A 24,268-nucleotide genomic window follows, 5' to 3' on the forward strand; every position below is an offset into this window, starting at 1 on the left:
CTCTGGGTTAAGCTTATATTGTGGTTAATAACAGACAAACCCTGTTCTTTCCCCTGATCTGATTAGATTCCATCCAGTTGGTTCAGTGAATGGAATGTCTTATCAGTGTTGCCATGGCGATCGGTCTGCAGTGAAGCGCCTGTTTGAGTTTCTAAATTCAGACTAAACTTCTCTTTCCCATAATACACATTATTCAGCTATTTGATGCCACTGTAATTTAGCCATGCTATGTTAATATCTCTAAAACCTACAAGGGGTTCAGATACACAAACCTTTAAAAGTGGGAGGTTAAATTGTTAAAATGGTTAAAAAAGGAAATGAGATTCTTTTTCTCTTCACATATCTGGAAAATGCACGCGAGACATCAGGTGGGGACAGTGGAATAGCCTGTCAACACCCACTGTCGAGGATCACACATGGAGATTGGGCACATGGGTCATATACTGTAGAGAAACTGGTGAGTGTAGAACTGAGCCCAGCCAGAGTCAGCACCTTCAGGGGACCACACGGGTCGAATCCTGCTCCTGTTTCCCTTCCTGTAACAGCACTGAGCTAAGCCCAGCCCATAATGAGCAGGGCTCAGGGAGGTTGGTTGCTAGGCACTGCAGTGATGTCATAAAGCAATACCATTCAGCCCAGCTGGTCCTTTCCTTGTCCCTTTAAAAGGTGGAGAGGGGTGTAGAGTACAAAAGGGCAGAGGTCACGTAAACCTGTACAAATCATTGGTTAGGCTGCAGTTCGAAGAAAGTGTCAAGTTTTGGGCATCGTACACTGGGAAGGCCATGGAGAGGGTGCAGAGAGATTCACTGAGATGGTACCAGGGAAGAGAGGCTTTAGTTATCAGGGGAGATTGGAGAAACTGGGGCTCTTTTCATTAGAACAAAAAGGTAATTGGAGATCTGAGGGAGGTGTTCAAAACTTGATCAGGTAAATGAGGAAACTATTTCCACCAGTCAGTGAGTCAGTAACTTGAGGGCATCAAATTCAAATCATCACCAAAAGGCTCAGACCCAGGGATGAACTATCGCGCACACTATACAAAAATGTTCGGGACACTCACTGTCCCTCGGAACTGTGTCCAGGAGAGAAGCTGATGGGTTTCTCTTATCTTTGTGTTTAATTTTGTTCTCATCGAGGTGATGGATGTCAGTGCTGGGGAATGGGGTATTCTGAGCACCTCGTGTCTGCCTGACACTCTCTCCACTCAGGTACAGCAGAGTAAAGCTCACTCTACACTGTTGCATCAAACACTCCCAGGGCAGGTACAACACAGGTTACATACAGTGTAAAGCTCACTTGACATTATTCCATCAAACACTCCCAGTGAAGTGTCTCGAGAGCTATATTCTGAATGTAAATTATACTGTCCCTAACCTGGGAATCCCAGAGGCTGACAAGAGGTGCTCTGACTGATAAAAAGTTTGAAGATCAGCAATTTGAATGGAATGGAATATTGAATGGAATAGCAGGCTCGAGAGGCCATATGGCCAACTCCTGCTCCTAATTCTTATGTTCTTATAAAGTGTCCTCTTCCCCAGCACTGACATTCATCATCTCAATGAGCACAATTATCACCTCAAGAAAGAAGCATAAACCCATCAGTTTCTCCTCCAGACACAGATACTGAGGGACAGGGAGTGTCCAGGGTAATAATATGTCTCACTCAATAAGGTATAAATTGATCCTGTACCTCTCCCCATTAATCCTGGGCTCCACACGGGTCGAATCCTGCTCCCGTTTCCCTTCCTGTAACAGCACTGAGCTAAGCCCAGCCCATAATGAGCAGGGCTTAGGAAGGTTGGTTGCTAGGCACTGCAGTGATGTCATAAAGCAATATCATTCAGCCCAGCTGGTTCTCTCCTTGTCCCTTTAAAGGTGGAGAGCTGGGACATCCTGTCTCAAAACACATCCCTCTGTTCATACTGAGAATCCCCGGGGAAGGCCCAAGACCTAGAGTGTGCAACACAACCAAGGGAGAGAAGAGAATGAGAGAAGGGGAGCTAAATCAAGGAGTAGGACCTGAGGGACACCAAGCTGAAGTTTTAGAGCCTGTAGACTTCAAATGAGGAAGAGCGAGTTCAGTAGTTCTAGGATCCAGAGAGAGAGCAAGGAACAAGGCACAAATTCCTACTATATTATCCTTCTCTTTTCTCCTCCCCTGAAGGTGCCGACTCTGGCTGGGCTCAGTTCTACACTCACCAGTTTCTCTACAATATATGACCCATGGGCTCAATCTCCATGTGTGATCCTCGACAGTGAGTGTTGACAGGCTATTCCACTGTCCCCACCTGATACCTCACGTGCATTTTCCAGATATGTGAAGAGAAAAAGATTAGTGAAGACAAACGTAGGTCCCTTGTAGCCGGATTCAGATGAATTTATAATGGGGAACAAAGAACTGGCAGACCAATTGAACAAATACTTTGGTTCTGTCTTCACGAAGGAACCGAGGGTCTAGTGAGAAGGAGGTACTAAAGGATATCCTTATTAGGCGGGAAATTGTTTTAGGGAAATTGATGGGATTGAAGGCCGATAAATCCCCGGGGACTGATAGTCTGCATCCCAGAGTACTTAAGGAAGTGGCCCTAGAAATAGTGGAAGCATTGGTGATCATTTTCCAACAGTTTATCGACTCGGGATCAGTTCCTATGGACTGGAGGGTAGCTAATGTAACACCACTTTTTAAAAAAGGGAGTGAGAGAGAAAGCGGGTAATTATAGATCGGTTAACCTGACATCAGTGGTGGGGAAAATGTTGGAATCAATTATTAAGGATGAAATAGCAGCGCATTTGGAAAGCAGTGACAGGATCGGTGCAAGTCAGCATGGATTTATGAAGGGGAAATCATGCTTGACAAATCTTCTAGAATTTTTTGAGGATGTAACTAGTAGAGTGGACAAGGGAGAACCTGTGGATGTGGTGTGTTTGGACTTTCAAAAGGCTTTTGACAAGGTCCCACACAAGAGATTGGTGTGCAAAATCAAAGCACATGGTATTGGGGGTAATATACTGACGTGGATAGAGAACTGGTTGGCAGACAGGAAGCAGAGAGTCGGGATAAACGGGTCCTTTTTAGAATGGCAGGCAGTGACTAATGGGAGTGCCGCAGGGCTCAGTGCTGCCAGCTCTTTACAATATATATCAATGATTTGGATGAAGGAATTGAGTGTAATATCTCCAAGTTTGCAGATGACACTAAACTGGGTGGCGGTGTGAGCTGTGAGGGGGACACTAAGAGGCTGCAGGGTGACTGAAGACAGGTTAGGTGATGGGCAAATGCATAGTAGATGCAGTATAATGTGGTTAAATGTGAGGTTATCCACTTTGGGGGCAAAAACGCGAAGACAAAATATTATCTGAATGGTGGCAGATTAGGAAAAAGGGAGGTGCAACGAGACCTGGGTGTCATGGTTCATCAGTCATTGAAAGTTGGCATACAGGTGCAGTAGACGGTAAAAAAGGCAAATGGTATGTTGGCATTCATAGCTAGGGGATTTGAGTATAGGCGCAGGGATGTCTTACTGCAGTTGTACAGGGCCTTGGTGAAGTCTCACCTTGAATATTGTGTTCAGTTTTGGTCTCCTAATCTGAGGAAGGACATTTTTGCTATTGAGGGAGTGTAGCGAAGGTTTACCAGACTGATTCCCGGGATGGCCGGACTGACATATGAAGAGAGACTGGATCAACTGGGCCTTTATACATTTTGGAGTTTAGAAGGATGAGAGGGGATCTCATAGAAACATACAAGATTCTGACAGGACGGGACAGGTTAGATGCAGGTAGATTGCTCCCGATGTTGGGGAAGTCCACAACCAGGGGACACAGTCTTAGGATAAGGGGTAGGCCGTTTAGGACTGAGATGAGGAGAAACTTCTTAACTCAGAGAGTTATTAACCTGTGGAATTCCCTGCCGCAGAGAGTTGTTGATGCCAGTTCATTGGATATATTCAAGAGGGAGTTAGATATGGCCCTTACGGCTAAGAGGATCAAGGGGTATGGAGAGAAAGCAAGAAAGGGGTACTGAGGGAATGATCAGCCATGATCATATTGAATGGTGGTGCAGACTCGAAGGGCCGAATGGCCTATTCCTGCATCTATTTTCTATGTTTCTATATCACTGGACCCTCCTCCCAATGGCTCAGTGGGTAAAGGCACCGCCCAGTGTGACTGAGTCATAGGAACTGGAGGGGCCCAGTCTTAACCCTGTCTGCATATCCTCATCTTCTAATCCCCTGTAAAAGCTGTTTACAAAAGTCATCACTGTAAATAGGAACATAGGAACAGGAGTAGGCCATTCAGCCCCTTGAGCCAGTTCCGCTATTCAATTAGATCATGGCTGATCTGTACCTTAACTCCGTCCACCTGCCTTGGTTCCATCACCCTTCATACCCTTGCCCAAGAAGAATCTATCAATCTCAGTTTTAGAATTTTCAATTGGCCCCCTGCCTCAGTTTTATGGGGAACAGAGTTCCGGATTGCCACTACCCTTTAAGAACATAAGAAATAGGGGAAGGAGTAAGCCATGTGGTCCCTCGAGCCTGCTCTGCTATTCAATAAGATCAAGGCTGATCTTCGACCTCAACTCCACTTTCCTGCACTATCCCCATATGCCTTGATTCCTTTAGTGTCTAAACGTCTATCGCTCAGCCCTGAACATAGTCAAAGACTGAGCATCCACAGCCCTCTGGGATAGAGAATTCCAAAGATTCACAGTGAAGAAATTCCTCCCCATCCCAGTCTTAAATGGCCGACTATGACCTGTTATCCTGAGACTATGACCCCTAGTTTTAGACTCTCCAGCCAGGGGAACCATTTGTGTGAGGAAGTGCTTCTTGACATCATCCTTGAACAACCGAGCTCTAATTTTAAGATTCTGTCCCCTTCACCAGAGGAAGTTGTTTCTCTCTATCTACCTGATCAACTGAACTAAGAAGGAAATGAATGACCTTTAAACATCTGGTCCACTTGGCACTGAAGTGTCTGAAACTCATAATAGGAGCTCCAGGGAACAAAATACTGACAAATGTTAAACTGTTTGGCTAACAAAAAGAAATCTTGATTTAACTTTTAAAAGATAAATTGTTTAACAGGGGTTCACACTGTCTCGCCTGACAGGCCGACTCCGGGACCACCCCTCGAGCACCGCGATTGGTTGCTGAACACGATGCTCCCTTGGCCCTCCGGCCTCTCAGCTCTCTTCCTGTTGGTTCCCAGGGCAATCAATCACCAGTCGCCAACATTACACTGCCAAATTAAGTTCAGGGGCTCAGAGGAAGAAATAAAATGAGGCCACGAATCTGAGTTAAGTAATAAAATTAGAGAAGCATGATTAAATTTATGAACAAAACTATTTAAAATCAAAGCAAATGAATTGTTGCAATTAATATATTCCTTTTGGGCCAAGTGGGAAACAAGTGATGTCTGGGCTGTGCAGAGTGTTTGTGCCCAGTTACAGTGTGTCCCTGGCTCCCCGCTTCAAGTGTACTTCTTTCAGCTCACATCCAACTGACTGGATAAACCTCACCCTTCTAAACCCCATCACAGAAATATCAGCATTTGATGTTTAGTTATGCTAAACCTTTATAAAGCACTGATTAGGCCTCAGCTGGCACATTGAAAAGATTCTGAATCGGATTGACAGGGTAGATGCTGAGAGGTTGTTTCCCCGAGCTGGAGTGTCGAGAACTAGGTGTCAGTCTCAGGATAAGGGAAGGCCATTTAAGACAGAGATGAGGAGGAATTTCTTTACTCAGAGGGTTGTGAATCTTTGGAATTCTCTGCCCTAGAGGGCTGTGGATGTTGGGTCCCTGAATATATTCAAAGCAGAGATAGATTTTTGGAGTCGCGGGAAATCAAGTGATATGGAGATTGGGCAGGAAAGTGGAGTTGAGGTCGATGATCAGCCATGATCTTCATGAATAGTCGAGCAGGCTCAAGGGGCAGTATGGCCTAGTCCTGCTCCTATTTCTTAGGTTCTTATTGTGTTCAATTCTGGGCACCACACTTTCAGAAGGATGTCTACGCCTTAGAGAGGGTGCAGAAGAGATTTACTGGAACGGTACCAAGGATGAGGGATTTCAGTTATGTGGAGATACTGGAGAAGCTGCGATTATTCTCGTTGGAGCAGAAGAGGATAAGAAGAGATTTGATAGCGTGTTCAAAATGATGAACAGTTTTAATTAACTAAATAAAGAGAAACTCCTGTGGCAGAAGGGTTGGTAACCAGAGGTCACAGGTCGACGGTGAGTGGCAAAAGCAGAGGCGGCCTGAGGAAAAACCTTTTTATGCAGCGAGTTGTTGTAATCTGGGATACACTGCCTGACAGGGTGGTGGAAGCGGATTCAATAGTAACTTTCAAAAGTGAATTGGATAAATATTGATGGGAAAATATTTGCAGAGCAATGGGGAAAAAGCAGGGGAATGGAACTAACTGAATAGCTCTACCATAGAGCCGGCACAGATTTGATGGGCCGAATGGCCTCCTTCTGCGCTGTTTCATTCTATGAAAATGGCAGATGATCTTGCCCAGAATGCTCAGACCATATAGTGGCAGCATAACCAAGACCGCCCATTTCCACCTGTGTAACATTGCTCGTGTCCACCCCTGCCTCAAGCTCATCCTCTGCGGAAACCCTCATCCATGCCTTTGTTATCTCTGGACTTGACTATTCCAACACAGTCCTGGCTGGCCACCCACGTTCGACCCAACATAAACTTGAGCTCATTCAAAACTTGGTTGCCCGTGCTCGAACTCGCACCAAGTCCCGATCACCCTTCACCCCTGTGCTCGCTGACCAACATTAGCTCCCCATTAAACAACGCCTCGATTTCAAAATTCTCATCCTTGTTTTCAAATCCTTCCATGGCCTCGCCCCACCCTATCTCTGTTATCTCCTCCAGCCCAACACCCCTGAGATAGCTGCGCTCCTCTAATTCTGCCCTTTTGACCATCCCTGATTATAAACGTTCAAACATTGGTGGCCATGCCTTCTGTTGTCTTGGCCCCAAGCTTTGGAACTCCCTCCCTAAACCTCTCCGCCTCTCTTTCCTCCTTTAAGATGCTCCTTAAACCTACTTCTTTGACCAAGCTTTTGGTCACCTGCTCAACAAACTCTGTATCTAACCCATGCTATACCTGCCCTAGGAGTGTTTGATGGGACAGTGCAGAGGGAGTTTTACTCAGTATCTAACACAAGCTGTACCTGCCCAGGGAATGTCCGGTAGGACAGTGTAGAGGGAGCTTTACTCTGTATCTAACCTGTGCTGTACCTGCTCCGGGAGTGCTCGAGGAGATTGTGTAGAGGGAGCTTTACTCTGTATCTAACCCGTGCTGTACCTGCCCTGGGAGTGTTTGATGGGAGTTGGAAGAATGTGAGGTGATCTCACTGAAACATATAAGATTCTGAGGGGGATTGACAGGGTAGACGCAGAGGTTTTCTCCCCTAGCTGGAGAGTCTAGTACTAGGGGGCACAGTCTCAGGATAAGGGGTCAGATGGAGCAAGGCGAAATGAGATAGTAATGGGACAAGTAAAGAAACAAAAACTGGGTCAAGAGAAAATGGGAATGGCAGAATGATCACCAGCTATGATCTAAACCAGGGGCTGAGGTTCTGGGCTGAAATTGTTGAACTCGATGTGAAGTCCAGAAGGCTGTAAAATATCCTAATCGAAAGATGAGGTGCTGTTCCTTGAGCTTACGTGGAGCTTTGTTGGAACTGTGCAAGAGGTCGAGGTCAAAGTGGAGAATTAAAATGACAGGCGACCGGAAGCTCGGGTTCACGCTTACAGACTGAACGGAGGTGTGCTGCAAATCGGTCACCTAACCTGCATTTCGTCTCCCCAATATAGAGACGACCGCACCGTGAACAGCAAATAAAATATACTAAATTGCAAGAGGTACAAGTAAATCGCTGTTTCAGCTGGAAGGATTGTTTGGGGCCCTGGACCGTGGGAAGGGAGGAGGTAATAGAGCAGGTGTTGCATCTTCTGTGCTTGCACAAGAAGGTGCCACGTTGGGGATGATTGAGGAGTGTACCAGGGTGTCACGGAGGGAGCGGTCCCTTCGGAATGCTGAAGGGGGAGGAGAGAGGAAGATGTGTTTGGATCACGCTACAGGTGGCGGAAAGGGAGGTGGATGATCCATTGAATGTGGAGGCTGATGGGGTGAAAGGTGAGGACAAAGGGAACCAGATTGTGGTTCTGGGAGGGAGGGAGGGAGGGGAAAGGGTGAGAGCAGAAGTGCTGGAAATAGAACGGACACGGTTAAGGGCCATGTCAACCACGGTAGAGGGGAATCCACTGTCGTGGTAAAAGGAAGACAAATCGGAAGCACTAGCATGGAAGGTGGTTTCATCAGAACAGGTGCGACGGAGACAAGAGAAACTGGGAGAATTGAAGAGAGTCCTTACAGGATGTGGGGTGGGAGTCAGTGGGGTTATAGTGGATGTTTGTCGAAAGCCTATCCCCAGAAATGGAGACAGAGAAGTCGAGGAAGGGAAGGGTTAGAGATGGATAATGTGAAGATTAGCATGCGAGAAAGTTCCATCGATAGAGTCACATGTGTGGTGACGACTTCGTGTGACGGCTCGAGCGCGGGGGCTTGTGGGTATTGCAGCCACCATTACTGTTGATCCTTTCAATCAACCTGTGCAGCAGTTGGGCCTGAAAATCAGCTTCACTGCCCCTGGGCTGGGAAAAGGGAACATGAGACAACATTCTCCCTCTTACCCAGTTCTCAACTTGTTTTACAGGGTATTAGAAGTGCAGCATTTATAGACAGAAAGCGCAAACCAAACATCATGTAAAGCAGTACTTACACTGCTGGGACCCCCAAATAGACAGAGGGAGATAGAAGATCAAATATGTAGACAAATTTCTGAGAAGTGCAAAAACAATAGGGCAGTAATAGGGCCTTTAACTACCCTAACATCAACTGGGATGGAATCAGTGTAGAGGGTGCAGAATTAACATAAGAACATAAGCATCAGGAGCAGGAGTAGGCCATACGGCCCCTCGAGCTTGCTCCGCCATTTAATACGATCATGGCTGATCAGATCATGGACTCGGGTCCACTTCCCCACCCGCTCCCCATAACGCCTTAATTCCTTATCGGTTAAGAAGCTGTCTATCTCTGTCTTGAATTTATTCAAGCTTCCACAGCTCTCTAAGGCAGCGAATTCCACAGGTTTACAACCCTCAGAAGAAATTTCTCCTCATCTCAGTTTTAAATGGGCGGCCCCTTATTCTAAGATTATGCCCCCTAGTTCTAATCTCCCCTATCAGTGGAAACATTCTCTCTGCATCCATCTTGTCAAGCCCCCTCATAATCTTATACGTTTCAATAAGATCACCTCTCATTCTTCTGAATTCCAATGAGTAGAGGCCCAACCTCCTCAACCTTTCCTCATAAGTCAACCCCTCATCTCCGGAATCAACCTAGTGAACCTTCTCTGAACTGCCTCCAAAGCAAGTATATCCTTTCTTAAATATGGAAACCAAAACTGTAAGCAGTATTCCAGGTGTGGCCTCACCAATACCCTGTATAACTGTAGCAAGACTTCCCTGCTTTTATACTCCATCCCCTTTGCAATAAAGGCCAAGATTCCATTGGCCTTCCTGATCACTTGCTGTACCTGCATACTATCCTTCTGTGTTTCATGCACAAGTACCCCAGGTCCTGCTGTGCTGCAGCACTTTGCAATCTTTCTTTAAATAATAACTTGCTCTGATTTTTTCTGCCAAAGTGCATGACCTCACACTTTCCAACATTATATTCCATCTGCCAAATTTTCGCCCACTCACTTAGCCTGCCTATGTCCTTTTTGTGTCCTCCTCACACATTTCTTTTCCTCCCATCTTTGTATCGTCAGCAAACTTGGCTACGTTACACTCGGTCCCTTCTTCCAAGTCGTTAATATAGATTGTAAATAACTGGGGTCCCAGCACTGATCCCTACGGCACCCCATTCATTACTAATTGCCAACCAGAGAATGAACCATTTATCCCGACTCTCTGTTTTCTGTTCGTTAGCCAATCCTCTATCCATGCTAATATATTACCCCCAACCCCGTGAACTTTTATCTTGTGCAGTAACCTTTTGTGTGGCACCTTGTCAAATGCCTTCTGGAAGTCGAAATACACCACATCCACTGGTTCCCCTTTATCCACCATGTTCGTTACATCCTCAATGAATTCCAGCAAATTTGTCAAACATGACTTCCCCTTCATAAATCCATGCTGACTCTGTCTGACCAAATTTTGCTTTTCTAAATATCCTGTTACTGCTTCTTTAATAATGGACTCCAACATTTTCCCAACCACAGATATTAGGCTAACTGGTCTATAGTTTCCTGCTTTTTGTCTGCCTCCTTTTTTTGAATAGGGGTGTTACATTTGCAATTTTCCAATATGCTGGGACCTCCCCAGAAATCAGGGAATTTTGGTAAATTACAACTAATGCATCCACAATCCCTGCCGCTACTTCTCTTAAGACCCTAGGATGCAAGCCATTAAAACCAGGGGATTTAACTGCCCTTAGTCCCATTATCTTACTGAGTACCACCTCCTTAGTGATTGTGATTGTGTTAAGTTCCTCCCCCCTTATAGCCCCTTGACTATTCACTGTTGGAATATTGTTAGTGTCCTCTACTGCATTCGGGATACTTGCCTTTATTAGCCGAGGCATAGAACATAGAATATAGCTGTTCCAGTTCAGCTGCAACACTGGCATCTAACCGACAATGTGGAAAACTGTCCAGGTATGTCCTGTCCACAAAAAGCAGGACAAATCCAATCCAGCCAATTACCGCCCCATCAGTTTACTCTCAATCATCAGCAAAGTGATGGAAGGTGTTGTTGACAGTGCTATCAAGCAGCACTTACTCACCAATAACCTGCTCACCGATGCGCAGTTTGGGTTCCGCCAGGACCACCCGGCTCCAGACCCCATTACAGCCTTGGTCCAAACATGGACAAGAGAGCTGAATTCCAGAGATGAGGTGAGAGTGACTGCCTTTGACATCAAGGCATTTTTTGACCGAGTGTGGCATCAAGGAGCTCCAATGAAACTGAAGTCAGTGGGAATCAGGGGGAAAACTCTCCACTGACTGGAGTCATACCTAGCACAAAGGAAGATGGTTGTGGTGGTTGTAGGTCAGTCATCACAGTCCCAGAACATTACTGCAGGAGTTCCTCAAGACAGCACCTGCCAAACCTACGACCTCCACAACTTAGAAAGACAAGGGCAGCAAGCACATGGGAACACCACCACCTCCTCGTTCCCCTCCAAGTCACACACCATCCTGATTTGGGAGCATATTGCTGTTCCTTCATCGTCGTAGAGTGGTTATGCTTAAATTGTATAATACTCTGGTTAGGCTACAGCTGGAGTACTGTGTGCAGTTCTGGTCACCGTGTTACAGGAAAGATGTGATTGCACTGGAAAGGGTGCAGAGGAGATTTACGAGGATGCTGCCTGGAATGAAGAATCTTAGCTATGAGGACAGATTGGATAGACTGGGTTTGTTCTCCTTGGAACAGAGGAGGCTGAGAGGAGACCTCTTGAACATAAGAACATAAGAATTAGGAACAGGAGTAGGCCATCTAGCCCCTCGAGCCTGCTCCGCCATTCAATAAGATCATGGCTGATCTGGTCGTGGACTCAGCTCCACTTACCCGCCCTCTCCCCGTAACCCTTAATTCCCTTATTGCTTAAAAATCTATCTATCTTTGACTTGAAAACATTCAATGAGCCAGCCTCAACTGCTTCCCTGGGCAGAGAATTCCAGATTCACAACCCTCTGGGAGAAGAAATTCTTTCTCAACTCGGTTTTAAATTGGCTCCTCCGTATTTTGAGGCTGTGCCCCCTAGTTCTAGTCTCCCCCACCAATGGAAACAACCTCTCTGCCTCTATCTTGTCTATCCCTTTCATGATTTTAAATGTTTCTATAAGATCACCCCTCATCCTTCTGAACTCCAAGGAGTAAAGACCCAGTCTACTCAATCTATCATCATAAGTTAACCCCCTCATTTCTCGAATCAGCCTGGTGAATCGTCTCTGTACCTCTTCCAAAGCTAGTATATCCTTCCTTAAGTAAGGTGACCAAAACTGCACGCAGTACTCCAGGTGCGGCCTTACCAATACCTTATACAGTTGCAGCAACACCTCCCTGCTTTTGTACTCCATCCCTTTCGCAATGAAGGCCAACATTCCATTTGCCTTCCTGATTACCTGCTGCACCTGCAAACTAACCTTTTGGGATTCATGCACAAGGACCCCCAGGTCCCTCTGCACCACAGCATGTTGTAATTTTTCCCCATTCAAATAATATTCCCTTTTACTGTTTTTTTTCCCCAAGGTGGATGACCTCACACTTTCCGACATTGTATTCTATCTGCCAAACCTTAGCCCATTCGCTTAACCTATCCAAATCTCCTTGTAGCCTCTCTGAGTCCTCTACACAACCTGCTTTCCCACTAATCTTTGTGTCATCTGCAAATTTTGTTGCACTACACTCTGTCCCCTCCTCTAGGTCATCTATGTATATTGTAAACAGTTGTGGTCCCAGCACTGATCCCTGTGGCACACCACTAACCACTGATTTCCAACCGGAAAAGGACCCATTTATCCCGACTCTCTGCTTTCTGTTTGCCAGCCAATTCTCTATCCATGCTAATACATTTCCTCTGACTCCGCGTACCTTTATCTTCTGCAGTAACCTTTTGTGTGGCACCTTATCGAATGCCTTTTGGAAATCTAAATACACCACATCCATCGGTACACCTCTATCCACCATGCTCGTTATATCCTCAAAGAATTCCAGTAAGTTAGTTAAACATGATTCCCTTTCATGAATCCATGCTGCGTCTGCTTGATTGCACTATTCCTATCCAGATGTCCCACTATTTCTTCCTTAATGATAGTTTCAAGCATTTTCCCCACTACAGATATTAAACTAACCGGCCTATATTTACCTGCCTTTTGCCTGCCCCCGTTTTTAAACAGAGGCGTTACATTAGCTGCTCTCCAATCCGATGGTACCTCCCCAGAGACCAGAGAATTTTGGTAGATTATAACAAATGCATCTGCTATAACTTCCGCCATCTCTTTTAATACCCTGGTATGCATTTCATCAGGACCAGGGGACTTGTCTACCTTCAATCCCATTAGTCTGTCCAGCACTACCTCCCTAGTGATAGTGATCATCTCAAGGTCCTCCCTTCCCACATTCCTGTGACCAGCAATTTTTGGCATGGTTTTTGTGTCTTTCACTGTGAAGACGGAAGCAAAATAATTGTTAAAGGTCTCAGCCATTTCCATGTTTCCCATTATTAAATCCCCCTTTTCATCTTCTAAGGGACCAACATTTACTTTAGTCACTCTTTTCCGTTTTATATATCTGTAAAAGCTTTTACTATCTGTTTTTATGTTTTGTGCAAGTTTACCTTCGAAATCTATCTTCCCTTTCTTTATTGCTTTTTTAGTCATTCTTTGCTGTTGCTTAAAATCTTCCCAATCCTCTAGTTTCCCACTATCCTTGGCCACCTTATACGCATTGGTCTTTGATTTGATACTTTCCTTTATTTCCTTGGTTATCCACGGCTGGTTATCTCTTCTCTTGCCGCCCTTCTTTTTCACTGGAATATATTTTTGTTGCGCATTATGAAAGAGCTCCTTAAAAGTCCTCCACTGTTCCTCAATTGTGCCACCGTTTAGTCCTTGTTTCCAGTCTACTTTAGCCAACTCTGCCCTCATCCCACTGTAGTCCCCTTTGTTTAAGCATAGTACTCTCGTTTCTGACACAACTTCCTCATCCTCAATCTGTATTACAAATTCAACCATATTGTGATCACTCATTCCGAGAGGATCTTTTACGAGATCATCGTTTATTTTTCCTGTCTCGTTACACAGGACCAGATCCAAAATGGCTTGCTCCCTTGTAGGCTCTGTTACATACTGTTCTAAGAAACAATCCCGTATGCATTCTATGAATTCCTCCTCCAGGCTACCGCCTGCGATTTGATTTGACCAATCGATATGTAGGTTAAAATCCCCCATAACTACTGCCGTTCCTTTTTCACATGCCTCCATTATTCCCTTGATTATTGCCCGCCCCACCATGAAGTTATTATTTGGGGGCCTATAAACTACGCCGACCAGTGACTTTTTCCCCTTCCTATCTCTAATCTCCACCCACAATGATTCAACATTTTGTTCATTGGAGCCAATATCATCCCTCACAACTGCCCTGATATCATCCCTTATTAACAGAGCTACCCCACCTCCCTTCCCTTCCTGCCTATCTTTCCGAATCGTCAGATACCCCTGTACGTTTAATTCCCAGTCTTGGCCACCTTGCAACCATGTCTCTGTAATGAAGTGCATAACATTTTGAGAGGCCTGGATATAGTGGATAGCAAAGGCCTATTTCCCTTGGTGGAGGGGTGAATTATGAGGGGCAGTGTTTTAAAGTGGTTGGTGGAAGGTTTAGAGGTGATTTGAGGGGAAGCTTCTTCACGCAGAGGTTTTTGGGGGTTTGGAACTCACTGCCTGGAAGGGTTGTGGATGCAGAAACCCTCACCACATTTAAAAGGTGCTTGGATGGGCACTTGAAGTGCCATAACCTGCAGGGTTACAGACCTTGAGCTGGTAAGTGGGATTACACTGGAGAACCTCTTGTTGGCTGGCACAGATACGATGGTAAGTACTTCAGGGAATCGAATACAGCCAGAGTGATCTCCTGGACTAGTTTCGATCACCTGGATGGGTCGGAGATGAATTTTCCCAGATCTTCCCCCCAATTGGCCTGGGTTTTTAAATCTGTTTTTTGTCTCTCCCAGGAGATTGCATGGCTCCAGTTTGGGTTGGAGTGTAAAATGTTGTGATGCATGGGGTATTAAAATTGTGTGGGCCGGACTGGTTGGGCCGGATGCTCTTTACCTTTCCGGCATTGTTCATAGGTTTATATGCATCCTTCAGGGCTGCTGACCGAGGGCCGTGTGACTCTTTGTAACGGCCGGTGCAGACACGATGGGCCGAAATGGCCTGCTTCTGCGCTGTAGATTTCTATGATTCTACACTGTCGCATCAAACACTCCTAGGGCAGGTGCAGTACTGGCAAAATAGAGCAAAGCTCACTCTACACTGTCCCATCAAACACGCCCAGGGCAGGAACAGTACAGGTTACGTGGACAATAATAATAATTATTTTTATTTATATAGTGTCTTTAATGTCCCAAAGCGCTTCACAACAGTGTTACAAAACAGATAAATTTGACACTGAGCCACAAAGGAAGAAATTAAGGCAGATGAACAAAAGCATGTTTAAAGAGGTAGGTTTTAAGGAACGTCTGAAAGGAGGAAAGAAAGGCAGAGAGGTTTAGGGAGGGAGTTCCAGGGCTTTGGGCCCAAACAGCTGAAGGTACGGCCACCGATGTTCAAGAGGCCAGAACTTGAGGAGCGCAGACATCTTGTGGGGTTGTGAGGCTGAAATAGATTACAGAGATAGTGAGGGGCGAGGCCATGGAGGGATTTGTAAACAAGGATGAGAATTTTAAAATTGAGGCTTGTTTAACTGGCAGCCAATGTAGGTCAGAAAACACAGGGGTGATGGGTGATCATGACTTGGTGCGAGTTAGTACCGGAAAGTGGGATTAGGCTGGATAGCTCTTTGTCGACTGGCAGGGACTCGATGGGCTGAATGACCTCCTTCTGTGCCGTAATTTTTTAAGTTTCCTGACACTGTGAATCACAGAGACAATGTCCCTGATCTTAATCCAGGGGCTGTATGACTTGCTCCTATTTCTCATGCTCTCAATCACAGGAACAGAGACAATGCCGCTTTTAAACACAGAGGGAAGGAGCTGGGCGCCGTGTATGCTCAGAGGCTCAAATCTCGCCAACAATCCGGCCTCTGCTGCGCCTGCGCGCGGGGTCCCCACAGAAACCGCGCGGGGCCTCCTGGGCAAATAGGACGGGCGGCCGTTGAGGCCGAATCACCGACGGAAAATAGGTTTTCAAACCTACTTAACTCGCGGTGGGGGCGGAGTGAGAGAATAAAGTAAAATCCAAACCTGAGAGTCGGTCGGGAGCTCCCCGAACACCGAATGCAGTGAATTCAGCCGCGCGCGTCACCTGGTATTGAGGGGGCGGAGCTAATTGGAGCACGTGACCCCAGGATCCGGCCTGTATGACAGGAGCTCCGACCAATAGGAAGAGCGGGAGCGAGCTGACAGCGGCGGCTCCTCCAACCAATGGCGGCGCAGCAAAAGGGGCGGGGCCTGGTGCCCAGCTCAGGTGCGCTGCGGCCGATTGTGACGCGCTGTCCCCAGGTGAGAGCAGCTGAGTGAGCACAGAGCTGGGGCTGGAATCTGGGAGAGGGGCCACAGTGAGCGGCCTTTCAGAGGGCCAGAAGCTTATCTAAATACACATTTCCTGCAGTTTCTGAGACAACCTCGGTCACTCTGCAAAAACTCGGAAATGTGTAATAATGAAATCATAGAAGTTTACAGCATGGAAGGAGGCCATTTCGGCCCATCATGTCTATGCCGGCCAACAAGTGGCTATCCAGCCTAATTCTATTTTCCAGCTCTAGGTCCGTAACCCTGCTATTTACAATATACATCAATGATTTTGATGAAGGAATTGAGTGTAATATCTCCAAGTTTGCAGATGACACTAAACTGGGTGGTGGTGTGAGCTGTGAGAAGGATGCAGGGTGACTTGGACAAGTTAGGTGAGTGGGCAAATGCATAGCAGATGCAGTATAATGTGGATAAATGTGAGGTTATCCACTTTGGTGGCAAAAACGTGAAGGCAGAATACTATCTGAATGGTGGCAGATTAGGAAAAGGGGAGGCGCAACGATACCTGGATGTCATGGTTCATCAGTCATTGAAAGTTGGCATGCAGGTACGGCAGGCGGTGAAGGCGGCAAATGGCATGTTGGCCTTCATAGCTAGGGGATTTGAGTATAGGAGCAGGGAGGTCTTACTGCAGTTGTACAGGGCCTTGGTGAGGCCTCACCTGGAATACTGTGTTCAGTTTTGGTCTCCTAATCTGAGGAAGGACATTCTTGCTATTGTGGGAGTGCAGCGAAGGTTCACCAGACTGATTCCTGGGATGGCTGGACTGACATATGAGGAGAGACTGGATCGACTGAGCCTTCATTCACTGGAGCTTAGAGGGATGAGAGGGGATCTCATAGAAAAATATAAAATTCTGACGGGACTGGACAGGTTAGATGCAGGAAGAATGTTCCCGATGTTGGGGAAGTCCAGAACCAGGGGACAGTCTAAGGATAAGGTGTAAGCCATTTAGGACTGAGATGAGGAGAAACTTCTTCACTCAAGAGTTGTTAACCTGTGGAATTCTCTACCACAGAGAGTTGTTGATGCCAGTTCATTAGATATATTCAAGAGGGAGTTAGATATAGCCCTTACGACTAAGGGGATCAAGGGGTATGGAGAGAAAGCAGGAAAGGGGTACTGAGGTGGATGATCAGCCATGATCTTAATGAATTGTGGTGCAGACTCGAAGGGCCGAGTGGCCTATTCCTGCATCTATTTTCTATGTTATGGCACTTCAAGTGCACATCCAAGTACTTTTTAAATGTGGTGAGGGTTTCTGCCTCTACCCCCCCCTTTTGGTGGCGAGTTCCAGACCCCCCACAACTGTGAAGAAATTTCCCCTCAAATCCCCTCTAAACCTTCTACCAATTACTTTAAATGTATGCCCCCTGGTTGTTGACCCCTTTGCTAAGGGAAACAGGTCCTTTTTATCCATTATATCCAGGCCCTCATAAGTGTATACACCTCAATGAGGTCTCCCCTCAAGGGAGTAAGGGAGTCAACAACATCAGGTGAGGCAGTTTAAAAAGACAGTCCCTGACCAGAGATTGCTGGATGCTGACACTCAGTGCTCACAAGGATAGAATGTTCCGTTCCCCCGGCATGGACATCCAGCACCTCGATCACAGTAACTTTCACAGAACAATGGCAAAGTAACTTGGAGTAGAGAAGATTAAGTGGAGATGTGATGGAGGTGTTCAAAATGAAATGGGGTTTTGATCGAGTCAACAAGGAGAAACTGTTGTCACTTGCAGGAGGGTCAGTAACGGGAGGACATGGATTTCAGATAATTGGCAAAAGAATCCAGCGGGGCAATGGGCAGAGATTTTTTTATGCAGTTGCCTGTATGGGTGATGGAAGCAGATTCAATAGTAACTTTCAAAAGGGAATTAGATTATATAGTTGAAAGCAGAAATTTTCACGGCTGTGGGGAAAGAGCATGCGAGTTGGACTAATTGCAAGGTTTTTTCACAGAGCCGGCACCAGCTAAAAGCCATCCCACTGTGCTCTATGATTCTATAATCAGCTTCTTGCTGCACACTAGTATTGAGAGAACCGGGAAGAATCTTTAAATCCAGCCCATGTATTGGGGGTTCTTAACATTAACAAGCCCCAGTTGTCTGGATGTGATTAAAAGCACCGTAAACAGTGGAATCGAACCACCACAGTCACAACATGGACACTGGTGTGTCAGTGGGTTGGATACACCAGCGAATTCCTTTCCACACACCAAGGCTGATTCCAATAATCAGTAGTGCCTGGATTTCGGATATCAGATAATCAAGCTCACAAGAACACAAATTGTCTCCCCAGGCTTTATTAAGAATGCGGCACAGATCGGGTGATAATTCCCTCAATCTGGAGAACAGAAGTACAGATTCACGCCATCTTCGAGACTGTTCCACCCGACAACGGCTCTAGTGGCCTGTTTTTATGGACAAGCTTGGTTACCATTCAGGAAATGGGATTGTTTGAACCTGTCTGTTCATTGCCTCCTGAACACCTGCTAATTCTGGGAATTTAGTTAACCTGTGACCAGATTATAACCACAAACCCGTCTGGTTATCACACTTACATGGTTCGTGAGGTTATTATTAGATTCTCACCCAGACATTGTGCCTTTACTTGTTTGACACTTCATCCCATAACATGGGTACAGGGGCTCAGTAATGATTCATTCTTCAGAAGAGAAAGTACAACACACTGGTCAGCTAAACAGAATCTCATCATATTTATGGGGCCATAAATATAAGTTGGTCACTAATAAATCTATGAGGGAATTCAGGAGAAATTTCTTTACTCATCTAATGGTGAGATTGTGGAACTCACTACCACAAGTAGTTCTGGTGAATAGTATAGATGCATTTAAGGGGAAGCCACATGAGGGAGAAAGGAATGAGAGGATATGTTGATGGGATTAACTGAAGTAGGGTGAAAGTAGGCAGAGCAAAAACACCAGCATGGACCAGTTGGGCCGAATGGCCTGTTTCCTTGCTGTACATTCTATGTAACACCATGAACAGTTAAACGAAGGGAATTATTAGCACAACAGTCTTAAAAGATTTAACAGCAGTACAAGAATTTATAAAACATTAATCCGTTCCACATTAATGTCACACCCCCACCTCCCCCCCCAGCAATCTGCAGGGTCCTGTGCTACAGGACAGTGTGAACTCACTGGTGTCTCAGCAGTTTGGAGGACCAAGCAAATCCCTTCCCACACACGGAGCAGATGAACAGCCTCTCTCCAGTATGAACTCGCTGACGTCCCTTCAGATCCCTGGACCGTTTAAAGCTCTTCCACATTCAAAACATGTAAAACGGTCTCACATCAGTTCCAACTGACAATGGCTTAAGTGACCTGTTCTTAGACACAAGTTTGGTTATAACTCAGGAAATGGAATTGTTTGGACAGGACCAGACTATAACCACAAGCCCTTCTGGTTATCACACCTATACAGTCTGTGAGGTTATTATTAGATTCACACCCAGACATTGTGCCTTTACTTGTCTGGCACTTCATCCCGTAACGTGGGTACAGGGGCTCAGTAATGATTCATTCATCAGAAAAAGACAAAGTACAACAACACACTGATCAGCTTAACAGAATCTCATCATATTTATGGGGCCACTAATAAATCCAGGAGGGAATTCAGGAGAAATTTCTTCACCCAGAGTGGTGAGAATGTGGAACTCGCTACTACAGGAATAGTTCAAGTGAATAGCATAGAGGTATCTCAGGGAAAGGCATGTGAGGGAGAAAGCAAGGTTATGTGGACAGATTAGACGAAGTTGGATGAACGGAGCATAAACACCAGCATGGACTGGTTGGGCCAAATGGCCTGTTTCTGTGCTGTACATTCTATAATAACACCATGAATAGTCAAATCAAGGGAATTATCAGCACAACAGTCTTAAAGATTAAACAGCAGTGCATGAATTTATGAAAAATCCCATCACGGCAGCTGGGGAATTTAAATTCAGTTAATTAAATAAAGCCAGTGTCAGTAATGGTGACCATAAAACTACCCAATTGTCCTAAAAACCCATCTGGTTCACTAATGTCCTTTAGGGAAGGAAATCTGCCGACCTTACTTTGTCTGGCCTATATGTGACTCGAGACCCACAGCAATGTGGTTGACGCTTAACTACCCTCTGAAATGGCCTAGCAAGCCACTCAGTTGTTCCAAATGGTTACAAAAACACCACACGGACTGCAGCATTTCAAGAAGACAGCTCACCACCACCTTCTCAAGGGAAATTAGGGATGGGCAATAAATGCTAGCCTTGCCAACGACATCCACATCCCAGGAACAAACTAAAAAAAAATGAATCGGTTCCACATTCATTTCGCCCCAGCTGTCTGCAGGTCCCTGCGCTACAGGACAGTGTGAACTCGCTGGTGTCTCAGCAGCTGGGACAACTGAGTGAATCCCTCCCCACACACGGAACAGGTGAATGACCGCTCCCCAGTGTGAATTCCCTGGTGTGTGCACAGGTTGGATGAATCACTGAAAACCTTCCCACACACCGAGCAGGTGAACGGCCTCTTCGCTGTATGAACTCGCTGGTGTTTCTTCAGATTCCCAGACCTTTTAAAGCTCTTCCCACATTCAGAACATTTAAATGGTCTCTCTCCAGTGTGAACTCGCCGATGTGTTAGCAGGTTGGATGACAGAGCGAACCCCTTCCCACACACGGAGCAGGTGAATGGCCTCTCTCCGGTGTGGACTCGCTGGTGTCCCTTCAGTTCCCCGGAACTTTTAAAACTCTTCCCACAGTCAGAACATTTAAATGGTCTCTCATCTGTGTGAACATGTTGGTGTGTTAGCAGGTTGGAGGACAAAGCGAATCCTTTCCCACACATGGAGCAGATGAACGGCCTCTCCCCAGTGTGAACTCGCTGGTGTCTCTTCAGGTCCCCGGAGCTTTTAAAGCTCTTCCCACAATCAGAACATATAAACCGCCTCTCATCAGTGTGAACAAGCTGGTGTCTCTTCAGATCCCCGGAGATTTTAAAGCTCTTCCCACAGTCAGAACATTTAAGCGGCCTCTCATCAGTGTGAACTCGCTGGTGTGTCTGCAGGTTGGATGACAGAGCGAATCCCTTCCCACACACAGAGCAGGTGAACGGCTTCTCCCCAGTGTGAATTCGCTGGTGTGTCTGCAGGTTGGATGACAGAGCGAATCCTTTCCCACACATAGAGCAAGTGAACGGCCTCTCGCCAGTGTGAGTGCGCTGGTGTCCCTTCAGCTGCTGGGGGCTTTTAAAGCTCTTCCCACATTCAGAACACTGAAATGGTTTCTCATCAGTGTGAACTCGCTGGTGTGTCCGCAGGCGGGATAAATGAACAAATCTCTTTCCGCACATGGAGCAAGTGAACGGCCTCTCTCCAGTGCGTAGGTGCTGGTGTCTCTTCAGCTCTCCAGAGCTTTTAAAACACTTCCCACAGTCAGAACATTTAAATGGTCTCTCATCAGTGTGAACAAGGTGGTGTCGCTTCAACTGCTGGGGGCTTTTAAAGCCCTTCCCACAGTCAGAACACTGAAATGGTTTCTCGTCAGTGTGAACTCGCTGATGTGTCCGCAGGCGGGATGAATAAACAAATCCCTTCCCACACACGGAGCAGGTGAATGGACTGTCCCTGGTGTGACTGTGCCGATGAACTTCCAACGCAGACGGGGAATTGATTCCCTTTGCATCGTCCCCACCTTTAGCCAGTTTCTCCCCGGTGTGACAGTGTACGTGACTCGCCAGGTCAGGCGATCGGCTGAATCCGGGTCCACACACGGAACACGTGTGCGATTTGTCCGCGCTGCAATCGCTGCTTTCTCCTTCCATGTGCAAAGCCAATGATATTCAGGTCCTGATGAATCGAGCGACTCTGTCAGATCTTGACTTGATGTTTGGTCTGAGCTTTCTGTCTGCAAATGCTCCACTTTTGAAAACCTGTAAAACGAGTTGTAAAATGGGTAAGAGGGAGAATGTTGTCTCATGTCTATCTTTCCCAGCCCAGGGCCAGTGAAGCTGATTTTCAGGCCTAGCTGCTGCACAGGTTGAAAAGATCAACAATACCCATAAGCCCAGTTGTGGCGGACACTGCACATGCGCATCCATAGCCCTGCTCACAGGTGCCCGGTCCGCACCACGCATGCTCAGCACACACACCCTGCCTGAGAGCCCGGATCCCCGGCCGAAAGTGAGTTTTATGAGGGTTTTAAACATATATATTCATAGCGGAGAGAAGCGCGGGAGGGGAGATAAATAAAAATATGATACAAACCGGAGCGTCCAAGCGGCCCCTGGCACCAAGAGGAGCTGATTGAGCGACCGCAGCACGTTGCCTTCTGCAGGGAGCCGAACTGGACCACGTGATCAATTACAACGACTGACGTGAGCTCCGACCAATAGGGAAAGAGTGGGCGGTGCTTGGAGGACTGAGCTGACGGCGAGTCCTCCAACCAATAGGGGAGCCCAAGGGGCGGGACTCCTGCCCTGGGAGTATTTGAGAGGACAGTGTAGAGGGAGCTTTATCTGCAGCTAACCGTACTGTACCTGCCCTGGGAGTGTTTGATGGGACAGTGTAGAGGGAGCTTTAGCTGCAGCTAACCGTACTGTACCTGCCCTGGGAGTGTTTGATGGGACAGTGTAGAGGGAGCTTTACTCTGTAGCTAACCCGTGCTGTACCTGCCCTGGGAGTATTTGAGAGGACAGTGTAGAGGGAGCTTTATCTGCAGCTAACCCGTACTGTACCTGCCCTGGGAGTGTTTGATGGGACAGTGTAGAGGGAGCTTTACTCTGTAGCTTTCCCGGACTGTACCTGAGAGTGTTTGATGCTGACAGTAGTTACTCACACCGATTAACACACCTTACAACTGAAAGATGATACAAGATAAACCTATCAGCTTCTCCCTTCGACACAGATCCTGAAGGACAGCGAGTGTTCGAACATTTCAAACAGCACCCCCACCCCTTCACATCTCTTATATTTCTTTGTTGTAATGAAAAGAGTCCCAGTTTCCCTTTCCTCATAACTAAAGTGTCTTGTCCCTGGTATCTTAGTGCATCGCTTCTGTACCCGCTCCATGGCCTTGACATCTGTCCCAGAGTAAAATGCCCTAAAACTTCATACAATATTCGTAATGCAGCCTAACCAATGATTTGTGTTTGACACCAGATTTATCAAACATAGGTTAACATTTTCTAAAACAATTTGATCAACTTGTTCTCTCACTTTTAAAGATTTGTGTACATGAAGCCTTGTAGGGTTTAAAGATAACATAACATGGCAAAAATACATTGACATCAAATAGCTGAATAATGTGTGTTATGGGAAAGAGAAGTTTTGTCTGAGTTAGAAACTCAAACAGGTGCTTCACTGCAGACAGGTCGCCATGGCAACACTGATAAGACATTCCATTCCACTGAATCGACTGGTTGGAAACTGTAATCAGATCAGGGGAAAGAACAGGGTTTGTCTGTTATTATCCACAATACATGGTATAAGCTTAAACCAGAGTGAGGAATAGATTAGATTATAATGTGTGATGTTTATATCTATAATTTTGAAACCATAAGAAATAAGAATTAACAGCAGGCAGGGTAGTTTAGGGATATTGAGAAAATTACGGAACCAGGGAATGTGTCCTTGTAAATCACAGATTAGAGAAGTACTAGTTGTATTTTCCTCACTTCCTGCCAAAACCTAGCAGAGAAGACAAAGAAAAGTCCAGTGCCAGAGGTGGATCGCCATAGGGTATAAAAGTGAGGGGATACTGATGTAAGGGATTAGTCGGGACTGGAGACACTCGGAAACCAAGCTCAGGACGCCCGAGGTTCCATCCAGTGGGCTGACCTCATGTAAGTTACTGTGGCCACATGGGACTTGCATGTTTACTCTGATTGATGGGTCAGTATAA

The 24,268-nt window shown here is 46.2% G+C and overlaps 1 protein-coding gene across 1 annotated transcript; it reads right to left on the reverse strand.

Annotated features, from left to right (window-relative positions):
• Window positions 1-18,649: 18,649 nt before the first annotated feature.
• LOC139237883 (zinc finger protein 234-like) lies at window positions 18,650-22,715 on the reverse strand. The gene is made up of 2 exons (XM_070867149.1): window positions 22,633-22,715; window positions 18,650-22,298 (listed from the first exon to the last, which is right to left on the reverse strand). The coding sequence occupies exon 2, from the start codon at window positions 22,188-22,190 to the stop codon at window positions 20,727-20,729; it is 1,464 nt and encodes a 487-aa protein (XP_070723250.1). The 5' UTR covers window positions 22,191-22,298; window positions 22,633-22,715; the 3' UTR covers window positions 18,650-20,726.
• Window positions 22,716-24,268: the final 1,553 nt, after the last annotated feature.

Source organism: Pristiophorus japonicus, chromosome 2 (genome assembly GCF_044704955.1).
Source record: "Pristiophorus japonicus isolate sPriJap1 chromosome 2, sPriJap1.hap1, whole genome shotgun sequence".
In the NCBI taxonomy this organism is placed as follows: Eukaryota; Metazoa; Chordata; class Chondrichthyes; family Pristiophoridae; genus Pristiophorus; species Pristiophorus japonicus.